Source organism: Urtica dioica, chromosome 11 (assembly GCF_054948205.1).
Source record: "Urtica dioica subsp. dioica isolate 48M chromosome 11, U.dioica_male_clone48M_v1_H2, whole genome shotgun sequence".
NCBI lineage: Eukaryota > Viridiplantae > Streptophyta > Magnoliopsida > Rosales > Urticaceae > Urtica > Urtica dioica.
This window is the reverse complement of record NC_142766.1, coordinates 11,547,702-11,561,295: the sequence shown is the minus strand read 5'-3', so window position 1 is coordinate 11,561,295 and position 13,594 is coordinate 11,547,702. Positions and strand designations below refer to the sequence as shown.

At 40.7% G+C, this 13,594-nt stretch overlaps 1 protein-coding gene across 1 annotated transcript; it reads right to left on the bottom strand.

Moving 5' to 3' along the window:
• Window positions 1-6,859: 6,859 nt before the first annotated feature.
• Window positions 6,860-8,775, bottom strand: LOC149381235 (uncharacterized). Its single transcript, XM_089601653.1, has 2 exons — window positions 8,200-8,775; window positions 6,860-7,819 (listed from the first exon to the last, which is right to left on the bottom strand). The coding sequence occupies exons 1-2, from the start codon at window positions 8,624-8,626 to the stop codon at window positions 7,032-7,034; spliced, it is 1,215 nt and encodes a 404-aa protein (XP_089457779.1). The 5' UTR covers window positions 8,627-8,775; the 3' UTR covers window positions 6,860-7,031.
• Window positions 8,776-13,594: the final 4,819 nt, after the last annotated feature.

Genomic DNA, 13,594 nt, shown 5'->3' with positions numbered 1-13,594 from the left:
ATTAGTAAATCGAATGTTCGCTGAATTACTCGGGATCACGATGGAAGCATACATCGATGACTTGTTAGTTAAAAGCCGAAAAATAGTTGAACATACGAATGATCTTAGAAGATCATTCGAACTTTTAAGGCAATATCGCATGAAACTAAACCCTCTAAAATGTACGTTTGGTGTCTCTGCAGGAAAATTCTTAGGTTTCATCGTTCATGAACGAGGCATTGAAGTGAATCCGGAAAAGATCACAGCCCTATGGAACATGAGACCCCCACGGAACATCAAAGAAGTGCAAAAACTGACAGGATGCATAGCTGCATTAAGTCGCTTTATCTCTCGGTCTACCGACCGAAGTATTCATTTCTTCAATATACTCAGAGGCTCCAAGGAATTTGAATGGACCAAGCAGTGCGACGAAAGCTTCGAATCCCTAAAGGAACACTTGGCATGGCCTCCGAATTTAAGGAAAGTGCAGGAAGGAGAGCCCCTGGAGATCTACCTAGCCGTCTCGGAGCATGCAGTAAGCTCAGCGCTGATCAAGAATGAGGGAAAACACCAGGTCCCGGTTTATTATACTTCGCGGCGCCTTAACGAGGCAGAATGAAGATACCCGGAACTCGAAAAGCTAGCTTTCGCCCTCATCACTGCTTCTCGGAAGCTAAAACACTACTTCCTTGCACATCCGATTACGGTCCTCACCAATTTCCCACTGCGCCAGGTGCTGCAAAAGCCTGACGTGTCCGGAAGGCTAATGAAATGGTCAATTGAGTTGACACAATATGACATACACTTCAGCCCCCGACCAGCAATTAAAGGACAAGCAGTCGCTGACTTCATTGCAGAGTTCACATACAGGCCAGTCGAATTCCCGATTTGGGACATGTATGTAGACGGAGCAGTCAACGAAAAGGGGTCCGGGGTCGGAATTGCACTATCCAGTCCAGAAGGAGACAAGGTAAAATTCGCTTTAAAATTCGATTTTAATACTTCGAACAATGAAGCTGAGTACGAAGCTATGATACATGGGCTGCAAATAGCAAAAGATTTAGAAATAAAAAAGCTCAAAGTATATTCGGATTCTCAGTTAATTGTTAATCAAATGAAATGTGAATTTCATGCAAAAGGCGAAAAGATGTCGCTATATGCCGAGAAAGCTAGAAACTTAGCAAACGAATTCGAACTTTGCGAGATCACCCAAGTCCCAAGAGCCATGAACGAAGAGGCCGACGCATTAGCAAAGCACGCCACTCAAGGATCAGATTCGGAATCAATCCCAGTGATCAAAATTGGGCAGCCCAGCATCGAGCAAGCCACCCATGTGCTTCATATCGAGCGACGAAAGTCTTGGCAAACTCCGATCAGGGAATACTTGCAGCAGGGAACTCTACCCAAAGAAAAAAATGAGGCTAGAAGTTTGAAGTTCAGAGCTGCCCGATATTTCCTCGAAGGTCAGAATCTCTACAAGAGGGGATTTTCCCAAGCTCTACTCAAGTGCCTAGATGAAGACGAAGCCGAGTACGCTCTCAAAGAAATCCATGAAGGGATATGCGGAAGTCACATCGGATGCGAAGCATTGGCGCAAAAGATCATCCGACAAGGACTCTACTGGCCGACATTAAAGGCCGATGCTCGGCACATGACGCAAAGATGCGTCAAATGTCAAAAGTTTTCAAACATACTGAGGCTTCCATCTAACCCCCTCATCTCTCTCTCATGCCCGATCCCATTCGCAGAGTGGGGAATAGACCTAATCGGAGCTTTGCCAACAGGCCGAGGCGGATGCAGGTACGCGATTGTAGCCATCGACTATTTCTCAAAATGGGTTGAAGCCGAGCCCTTAAACAAAATAACGGCCCATGCAATTGAGAAATTCGTATGGAAAAATATCATTACTCGTTTTGGAATACCAGTCAAAATCGTATCCGACCACAGAACTCAGTTCGACTGCGATTCCTTCAAAGGTTTTTGTGAAAAATATGGCATTAACAAAGTTTTTTCTACACCAGTCAGACCACAGTCCAACGGATTGGTGGAGGCCGTCAACAAAACAATAAAACATGGCCTGAAAACGAAGTTAGACGAGCAAAAGTCAGAGTGGGTGGATATGCTCCAAGAAGTCCTCTGGTCATACAGGACCACCGAGCACTCCGCAACTGGCGAAACGCCTTTCTCCCTCGCATACGGTTCCGACGCGGCCATACCGACCGACGTCTTAATACCAACAACGAGAAGAGAAAATTACTCAACAAAGGTAAACAACGACATGCTCGAAATTAGTCTAGACCTGTTAGAAGAAAAAAGAGAAAACGCCAGATTAAGAAATCTAGCTAACCAACAAAAGGTTTCTCGGTATTTCAACAGGAAAGTCCGACCAAGAACATTCAAAGTCGGCGACAAAGTCCTCAGAAGAGTTTTTCTCCACACCAAAATCCACCAGGAAGGAGCCTTCAACGCAAACTGGGAAGAACCCTACATCATCCAAGAAGACTTCGGAAACGGGGCCTACCGGCTACAACAGTTGAGCGGCGATATGGAGAAAAACCCCTGGAATGCTAAGCACCTTCGCCAATTTTACGTTTAAGTTTTTTATTCGTTAAAATTTCAAAAAGCGGCTTGGTCGCATGTATCGCGTTTACATTTTCAAAAAGCGGCTTGGTCGCATGAATTATGTTTACAATTTCGAAAAGCGGCTTGGTCGCACGTACTTATAAATTCAAGTAATTTTCTATCTTTCGATCTTCTACTTGGAATTTCGAGTAATCACGTACTTATGATTTCAAGTAATTGTTCGTCTTTCATTCCTCTGCTCGGAATTACTTATGTTGTCAGTGAATCGCATTATGTATTATTTATCACGTTATGTGTTAATTATCTTTCATTTCAACAAAGTAAACTGGGCGGCTAGATAACTAACAAACAGTTTTTTAGAAAATATACCTAGTGATACTTTACTTTGCCAAAATTTTGAAACTTAAGTGAATTTACATAAAATATAGATCCAACCAAGGATCAATTGTTCAAATCCCGAAAGGGAAAAACGAAAATTACATAATAAAGATCCGACCTCGGATCAATTGTTCAAAACCCAAGCGGGTTAGCAGAAATCAAAAAATAAACAACAACAAATATAAATTCTACTCCTGGTCGCCTTCTTCGCTGGCCCTTGACTCCGAGTCGAGATCGAGATCCGTCGCATCCAGAGTAGGATTCTTCGGACCAAGAAGCCGAACAGCCTCGGTCATTCCAGCGGTATAGAGATCATCGCGCATATCACGATAATCGTCGGAAGCTTTGTACTCTTCCACCGCCGCTAAACGAGCAGCCTCAAGGTCTTCTCGGAACTTCCGGGTTAGCTCAGACCTAACCTTGGCTGTCTCATCCCTGGCAGCATCTCTCTCCTTGAGGAATCGATCATTCCTTTGTCTCAGGGAAGTGAGCTCGGAGCCTAGCAGTCCGACGAGACCGGTCATACTGACAAAACTCTGCAACGATCAAATGGTCAGCCACAATGAGTTATCAAAAAGGGGAAAAGGTGCCGACTAGACAAGTAAAAACTTACCGAAATCGCCGAATCGGTGGCCTGGTTAAGCCTCTCCAAAGGCTCGAACCTGAGAACCTCCTGAACCTTCTCGGCAGGGAAACGCTCGCGGAGGAAAGTGACAACCGGAGCCAAAGGATCAGAGGCAGAAGAAGGCTCGGCCAGGCTCTTAACCGGAGAAGAGCTCAGAGGCTCCGAAACCTTTGAAATAGACGAGGCCGCCCGCTTGCCGGCAGCCGAAGCCTTAGAAGCCTTGACACGTTTCGGATTGGGAGGGATCAGCTCGGGAGCGGATTTCTTTTTCGCCATCTGGGCAATCTCTGTTAAGAAACACAAATGAAAATGAGAGAAGACTGGAACATACGCGAGTTGATAAAGGGCAAGTAAAATACTTACTTGAATAAGGGTAATAATAATATTGGTCGAGCAGGTCCGGGTCCGACAACAAAAACGTCGACCGATCGGCCTCTGAAAGATCAAAAATTTCTGAGTGGAGTGGTCGCTCGCCCTCGGGGTATTGCGGAAGGGAACCTGGAATCAAACATAAAACATATAAGAACCCAGAACAAAAAACTGGCTCAGATTATCAAATAAGAATTCTGAACCAGAGTCACACCCAGTTCCGAGAACGGAGCCCTTATGGGGCACCTTTCATAAGAATCTTTCCCTTCAACCCAAAAGAAATGGTCTTTCCAATTTTTCTGGCTGGTCGGCAGGCGAGTAACCACCTTAGATTGGTCATCATTGGCCCGAGCGTAATAGTAACCATGCTGCCCTAGGGCCGACTTAAACGAGTAGTATTGCGAAAAATCTTGCAAGGTGACAGGGCGATCATAAATTTTCGCCCATAGCACGACCATCCCGACGAAGATCTTATACACATTGGGGACCAGCTGGGTAGGGGAACAACCCAGGTCAGAAACAAACTGGGAAATTAAGGGATGCATCGGCAACCCTCCGATCACGTTCAAAATAGCCCTATTGAACGCTACTTTCCCGGCAGGAGGCTGATCGGCCCTTTCATGTTCCAAGAGCGCCGAGATGATAATCCCCTCGGCTATTTCAAATTCCTCCCTCAGATCTCGTATATATTTCTCGGTAACCCGAGAAGTCCAAACTTTGGCCGAAAACTGGCCCTCTTTCCGTTCAAAGACCAAGGCCTCATCCTCTTCCTCTGGGAGATCAACCCCAAAGGTTCTCCCACTCGGACCCGGAATACTCTGAGAGCAGCCCTCTCCTCGGTCTTGCGAAAGAGAAAGGCTCGTCATATCACGAGACTCCGACCCGCTCTCCCTCGAAGAAGCGGACGAAGACGATATCTCCACGACCATGGTGTCCCTACACGACAGGGAAGACGAGTCAAAAACCTTTTTCTCGTTATCAACTCCCTCTGACTCAGGACTGGGAGGCACGCTTGATTCATCATATGCCATTACAGGACGGTCCCATCCGATCTCCGGGACATGATACCACACGCGACTCCTGAGGAAAGGAAACTTGGACCCATCCAACAAAATAACGCTATCGGGATCAGGTTCCGATCGCCGAACGACGCGAGGATCAAAGCTTAGATCAGGACGCGCAAGTCCTCCCATAGCCCTAATGAAGTTGAGAAACTAAGATCCCTAAAGTCCGAAGGGTCCGAATACGAGAAATAAAAAAAATACCGATCGCCGAATAACGATCTCAGAACAAAAGGAATGTATCAAATCAATGATAAAAAGACCTTACCCGCGAGATTGAAGATCGGAAGATCCGAGCAAAAACGAAAGAGCCAAGAGCACAATCTGAATAAGCAGATCAAGCCGAGAACGCTCTGAGACTAAAATTTAGGAGAAAAAGCGAAATGAAGTCAAAAGTTGAGAAAAGGCCTTATATAAAGACCTCACGAACGGCGAGGATTAAGCTTGTCCAGGAAGCCAAACACATCTGACCGTCGAAGCAAAAAGACGCTACGGTTCAGAACTGCCAGAAGACAAACGACGTCGTCCTGCAAAAAGAACAAAAGAATGAAGAATTCTACTCGGATCATCCCGAGACAAGTAAGCAAAGATGAACACGGTCACGAAGCAAACCGAAATAGTTCCTTACCATTTTTGCTAAAGAAAAAACTAAGAAACTGGAGGGCAGCTGTTACGGGATAAATTAGTCAGACTCCGAGTAGGATAGTCGGACTACCGAGCAGCGAGAAGAATCCAGCACCGAGCTCAGGTTAAGTAAACCCAAGGGCCATCCATTGAAAAGGAACGAACCGTTCATAAGTCAAGAACGAAACCCACCGATCAGAACTTTGAAGAGAAGAGAAGAACGTGGGTCAAAGACTAGTCAAAATCAATAGAAAACATGTTTCAAACTCTAAAACGCACACCTTGACGGTTCAGGAACCATACGAAGAGTATTAACCGTCCACCTCATCAAGAGGCAGTTACCCAAAACCGTCCAGAACGTGGGATTGATCACCCCACGTTCCTCAGAATAACCGTCAAAGACACGACCACGAAGCTACACCAGACGAGTATAAATTGAAGACGCGGCACAGAACGAAACACGGACTTTTTACACACTTTCTTTCACTTGAAATCTCTAGAAAACACTGCTCTCTTGTATTTGATTCGTCTGTATAAAGAGAAAGTCTCGCCTAAATCACCTCTGTACTCGGAGGCTTCGTACTCGGAGTCTGTGTATTTTCGTGAGATATTGTTGTACTAATTTTACAGGTCAACATATGTAATTTTGATTTCCTTCATCGTGATGCATTAATGTATACAAAAATGATAATGCACGTGCTTCTTTCATGCAAACTTAGCGTGTGCTTTTACGCTCGACGTCACGAAGCGAGTCCTTGAGTGTTTGATGTTAACAATTATCAATAATTCATATATATATGAATGTGTGATCATGATTTCTTTGACAAAAGCATTCATATTATCTTATATAAAATGTCATGAACACGAAAAAGGTTACGGTAAACATGGGGGGTTTATATATGGGGTTGTTTCTCTATTTTTTTAGTTTTCTCGAATTCTTTTAGGGATTTTTGAATATGATAATTCAATTATTTAAGTATTATTGTGATTTATTTCAATGTATTATCTTTGTTTAAGTTTTAATAATAACTAATTACAGAATTATATATTTTTCTTTGAATATTATAGTTTATAATAATCTATGGTGATTAGTATATAATGTTGGCTAAGCTATTTTATAATTTTATACTTTGATTTGTATATTTAATTAGTAGATTTTTTTATATTTAATTCTGTTTTTGTAACAACAAATAGATTTATTACACATCGACAATGTAACTTTATTCATGCAACGCTAACATTATTTTTACCTGAGTTGATTATATGTCAGCTCAACAACGTTGCCAGTAGTAACGTACATTTGTTAACCAAAACACATCAAATCAAATACGTAATATAATAGGACATTAATTAATCTTCTTACTCAGACCATCGTCAATAGAGACGCATATATATGCATATCCATAATATTTTCACCTCCTACACACAACACCACGGCCTCCAAACCCACTGCCGCCACAGTCCATAACCCCAACAGTAGTGGTTGACGACGGCGACGCCTGATTCCCGGCGCCGGCATAGATGGCCGCCGCACAATCGGACTCGAACAGCCCTGAGGTGGCAAACTCCCTGTCGCCGCCGAGCACCGGCATGGCGACCCCCATCTTGGCCTTGCTCACGTAGCCCGGCCCGTAGGTCCGGCCGAGAATCCCGTCCACGTCATCGCCGAGCGAGAAGAACCTGAAGCTGACGTCGAGGTGAGCAAAGCAGTCGACGCCATCGACGATCCCGTAGTTGTGGATCCTCGAGTCTTCGGCGGTGATGGGGACCACCCTTGCCTTGACCGAGAGCAGGCCTTCCACCTCGATCTCCACGGAGTTCACCTCCTCGCCGTCCGGTCGCCGGAATACGGCGGTGGGGTCGGTTGGGGAGCGCCATTCGCTGTTGGTGCTGAGGGTGACGGGGGAGCCGTCGAGGGAGAGGGCGAGGCGGTCGACGGAGTCATCCCAAGAGGCGGTTGGGAGGGCGGAGATGGAGAGGTTGTGTCCCGAGCCGAAGAGAATGCCGAGGGAGCTCACCCATGTGAAGTCGCGGGACCCGGGCCTCGGGCCGGGCTTTCCGATGAAGAGAGCGTTGATGTGGAGACTCTTGTCGGAGACCAGGCAGAAGTGGCGGTCCCTCTTGCCGTGGAAGTAGAACGTCAACCCATCTCCGCCCACGAACCGGGGGTCCTGGCACACCGCCCCCGGCCTGTTGCACTCTTTTATTTACATGGGACAAATCTTAATTAGTATACATTACACAATATAAAAAAAATTCATTTTTTTAAATTAATATATATTTTCTTTAAATTAATAAATTGCTCTAAAAAATTTAAATTATAGTGTCCAAATTTTTTTAATTTGACTACCTAATTTGGACTATTATATATATATATATATATTTTACTATTTTATATAAATTGTCCAAATATATAAGCATGTTCTATATATATATATATATATATATATATAAATCAATTAACCAACCTTACATGTCATGCTAAGCTCTTTCATATATATTATTGACCTTGATTAACAACTAGAAGCTATAGTGAATATAGATGATAATAAGAAGTGTGAGTGATAATATGATGATTACCGCAGACAGGACTGCAAGTACCGCAGTCGACTTGGCATTGATTAGGACAGGCGGGAGGGCAGGTGTGTGGGACGTTGAAGCATTCGGGGAAATCCGGCCTTCGGCACCTGACTCTCCTCCCCCCGGCTGCCTCCGACGTGTCCGGCGGCGGCGGAGGGAGCACTGCCGGAGGCGGAGGCGGAGGAGAATGCGGGGCCGGGGGGCAGGTGGGCTGACACTTGTCGCAGTCCATGTAGCAGTCCCTGGGGCACGCCTCGGGACAGTAACGGCTTGCCGTCTTCGAGCATTCAGGGAACCGCGAGTCCTTGCACTTCACTTTCTTTTGATTGTCTGTCGCTCCTTCACTCGGAGTTAACCCCATGCTCATGACCCACAGGATGGCTATTGTAATCGCAATGGAATGACGTGGCACAACTGAGCGAACCATCTTTGTTTTTGCTATTATAGCACACTTGTGTGCATGTAAGTTTGAAGTGTCTTATAGATTATATGGTACTTAGAGAGTAGGGTTCGAGGTCTTTATATAGAGTTCATCGTTGTAGTGAACTTCTGTTACGCGTTTGGGCGAGCTGTCAATGATAAGTTACTCATAAATATATATTGACCATTTAATTTGATCAAGGATGAAGATTTAGTTTGAGTGACTTTTACTTTGATTGGTAAAGTATTGCTTCCCTCTGAATACGGCTTCATTACTGAACTTTCGAAAGTCAAATTTGAATCTTGATAATCACTTCTTACATTTTAAATGACTTGCTTGCTTCCCTCAGAAAAAAAAATGACTTGCTTGCTCTCTATGCCATAAATTGGTGATTTTTATATGAAAACTGGACGTGTTATAGCTCAAATATTGTTTTGGAGATAAATTCTTGATATGCTACTTAAACATAAATGAGCATTAATCATTCTCTAATATTTCACCCAGTTTCTTAGTAATAACTTCTTTAACCAAATTCATCGTATGGCTTGCTTTGTGTGTTTTCGTTTCATAGGTTTTGGACAGTTCTTTTGGTTGATTTAATCAATTCTTACCTAAACAGTGTAATTAGGATAGTCTACGTCATTCCACACGCTGATATCGAAGATTCAAATCCTATGTTTTTAGTATACCATTTAATTTTTCCTAGGCATTGGTCGTTTCTTATACGCACATGTAATATAGATAAATAAACAATATTTTAAAGACGTAGCTCAAATTTCATTTTATTACATAAATAGTTCATCAAGCCGAAGTTAATTAAATTAATTGTTCAATTAATTAAATTAATTAGTTAGTTTAATAAACTTCGATCTGATGAATTATTTTTTTAATAAAATGAAATTTTAACTATTTTTTTTAAGAGAGTAGATTATTGAACTAATAGTCTAATTGTCTCGTAAATATATTGTAAATATCACTGGCGTGTGTTAAAAAAATATATGTGAACAAGCACTGCGAATGACCATCTGCACAGCACTATGACATTCTCTCTGGGCGGCCTAATGACTCATCCAATAATATATATCGTATATTTTTTTTTTTTGTATTTTACTAATAAACTGTAAAATAGTTAAAGTTCGTCTAAAAATAATAAATAATAAATTGCAAATATCGGGTGTAAATAATATTTTGATCTTGTTAATAAATTTTCAATAGTGGTAAAAAAAAACTCAACATTGTTAAAAAAAAAAAAAATTGGACAACATAGTTTGGTAATTTTTTTTCTCACTTAGTGATAAGGGCTTTTCTTAACGGTGTGAGAGGCGTTTCTTCCTTCTACTACAAGTCAAAATAGAGTTGACTTTATCACCTAGGGGAATGTATATGCATGCTCTAACTTATTAGTATACAAGGGTTAATTACTTGCACAAAAAGTAAGGTTATTCTAAACTCACATGTAGAACGTGTTTTGCTTCCTTGGAGCTCGGCTAATCACAGTCACTTATTATAGAAGCAGTCTTTAGTTTATTATTTAGCCTAGCTATAGCTCAAAGCTTATTAAAAATAAGCGTATATGAGCAAAGATGGAGGCAGGTGGTGACTGGGGAAATACACTCCCCTGAATTTGAAAATATTATAGTTATTACTTTTTATATATATATATATATATATATATATATATATATATATATATATATATATCTTTATATGAAAACTTTATTTCATAATTGTCATCTGAGAAAAATGCTCTCCATACATCTCTGGATTTAATTTATTTTAAAAGGCAATAAAAAATGTTCTCTACTTTTAACATGGCGTGGAATTACCACTAAACCAAATTAGATACCACATCTTTGAATTTATTTATATTTTATATTTTTATCACATATTTTATATTTATTTATACATCTTTGGATTTGAAGGTGTGGAGTTGATCTCCTGAGTCAGCATACCCAATAAGTCGCTTCTAAAATTAGAAGCGACATTTTTAGAAGCAATTTATCGTCTCTAGGATCGCTTCTAAATCCAAAATTTTGGTGCTTTAAATGGCTCCTGCAAAATGACGGAAAGAGTTTATAAGCGACATTAGAAGCGGAATGTCACTTCTAAACTCTTCCCACCATTTTGAGGGAAATATTTGCAAGCGACATTAGAAGTGTCGCTCCTAACGTTGTTGTTTTTATTTTTTTGTTTTTCTTAAATTCACATATATTTTCTGATTCTAATTAAACTTTAGCAAATTTCATTTACTTTAATTTTCAAAAACATGAAATCAAAAGTTGTGTTTATAACAAAATGTATAGTAATAAGTCTAATCAAAAGTTTAGACAAAATAAAATAGTCTGTATAACATAATAAAAAAAATCTAAATAAAATACTAATAATAATCGCGATCAATGGGAGATCTTCCGTGTCATCCAGGTGATCCACGTCTTCTAGCTGGTCTATATCCGGGCTCATCAGGGTCGGGGCCACGATGTCCTCTACTAGCTTGAGCCGATGAAGATGAAGGATCTTCGGGTGATCGATGTTGTGGCTGATCAGGGGTGCGTTCGGATGTAGCTCACCCTCGACGCAAGCTCCAGGTCAATCGCTTCGGAACTATGCTTAGACAAGGCGTCGTACGCTCCAGCTAGATCTCTCATTACTCCCCTGTAGTTCTGACATCTATTCGTCCCACGTTGGCCTCGCAACTCGAGTTGTTGATGAAGATCCAGCCTCAAAATCGTGAGTCTGTGCTTCTAGCAAATCCGAACGCTGGATCAATGGCCTTACCCCTGTAACCCAGTCACGTCACGTGCCAAAAAATTGAGCCATATAAGCCTCCTTCATAGCTCTTCGCTCGGGGATTGCTCTGTCGCCTGAGCTTGCCGTCGTATATCAGCTTGCTGATCTATGATGCGGGTCTGCATACAATAGTTACCAAATTAATTACATAATTTGAAATGAATAAGCTTAGTGTAAACAAAATTAAACTTACAAGATGATGGATTCTATCCCATCAATGTTCAGATGGCACGAGCGATATAGACGCTTAATCTCGAGGTAGGTTAATATAACCCTTCTTTCCTGATTTTATGGTTTGGCCTAAAGTATATATTATTTTCGAAATAAAAATGTTTTCGAAAATGCCACGACACCTGAAACCGTTTTTATAAAATGTGGCGGAATTTCAAATCGGGATATCCTATTGTGAAATTGAAAAATTACTTTCAGTATTATACATATATCCCGTATTTACGAAATAAAATGTTTCGTATATCCTGGATAAGTCAGATTCACACAAACACATATACGGTGCGGAGAGTGCACCTTGCTCTGATCAGAGGTCTGCCACGAGTTAAGTTGGCTGGGCGACTCAGGAAATAGTACACGTTTAGATGTACCTAGAGACATATTTAAATTTCTGTAATTTACATTACTGCAATTTACATTTCCGCAAGTTATACTTGTACATGTATGGTGATTTACACATGGCAAGAATATTATTATTATAAAGTAAAGTATTATTTTCGAAAATCTTTTTACTCAAACCATTACTGTGGTACCTACTGGGCCTCAGGCTCACCCCTATTTTTCTCATTTTTTTTTTATAATCAGGATAGAAGAAGAGTTAGGACGATCTCGGAGTTTAGCGTCGTCAAGTGTTTTGACGTCTCCATTTAGTACATCTAGCAGGTCAATAAATAAGCTTTTACTCGTAAAAGTTTGTTTATTTCAAGTTTTCTTTCCTTTATTTTTTGACTTGTAAAATAAATAACCGAGTATCCACCGTGGGATAGTTATGTAAAGTTTATTACTGTTTAATTATTTTCAATGATCACACCCCACTTTCTCCGGGGCGTGACAGAATTTAAATGTAGAATGCCTCTTCTAATTAGAAGCGACTTATTGCTTCTAATTTTTTTCCGTCGCTTCTAAAAGTACTTTTTATAATAGTGAAAGAAGGCCATGCTGGTAGGGACAAGAGAAGGGGAGTGTGGGCGACGACTAGAGTACGTATGGTTTCTGCGTGGAGACCGTCTCAACTATCAATCTCGTTCTATTTTTTTTTCTTTTTTTTATTGAATTATGTCTAGTTAGGAGGAATTTCAATCTCAAAACATGAATTAAAAATTTTGATATAGATTTTGTTTTTGCTTCTCGTATTGAAGTTGTTATTTTTTTTTTCATGTTAATTGTTTTTGAATTGTTTTATTTATTTAGAATTCTTACCCAGATAGAATATTATTGTTCATTGACTTATGTTCAATTTTAATTTGTAATGGTTAAAGTTGATTGTAATTAGTGGTGCAGTTACGATTAAGGTTTTGTGATGTTAAATTTAAATTGTTACGTGCATAGCACACGGACTTATATTCTAACAAGGGGCATACTTCCTTGGAATTGTGTTTCGCCATGAAATGTTTCCGAAGAGAAAAGTTAGCCTGATGTCATCGTCGCCCATCAGTCCATAAACGAATATCAAGATATTGGTAACATAATCACTCTACTGGTTTCTTTGACTTTCTACCATTAAGTCTGAGATAAATTCCGGGATTAAAATGGTAAATTCGTGTGCCTTCTGTGGTTTGAATTTCATGAAATTGATAAATTCAGTGTTTAAAATGTTGAAAAGTAAAGAGTATATGTTTAGTGAATAATTAGTCCTTGGCCGTCAAAAGATTTCGCTACCGTTGGAGTGTTGTTGGGCAGCCGTCACCGATGGTCTAGTCCTAGATTGTCGAGCTGAGACAACCGTTGAACTTATCTTATCGATCTGAGTTCAATCCAGTGCTCCAGTCTTTCAGAGATGCTTATCCAATCAAAATATACGGTCGCAAATACTTCAATGTGACATAGTGAATTTCTAATACTTGATAGTCTTTTACCAAAAATAACAAAACGGAATAAATCCATATAGATAATAATTAACTCGTCATAAATAAGTTAAAATAATGGAAAAAATATGATAATATTAGAATTTAGACGGGT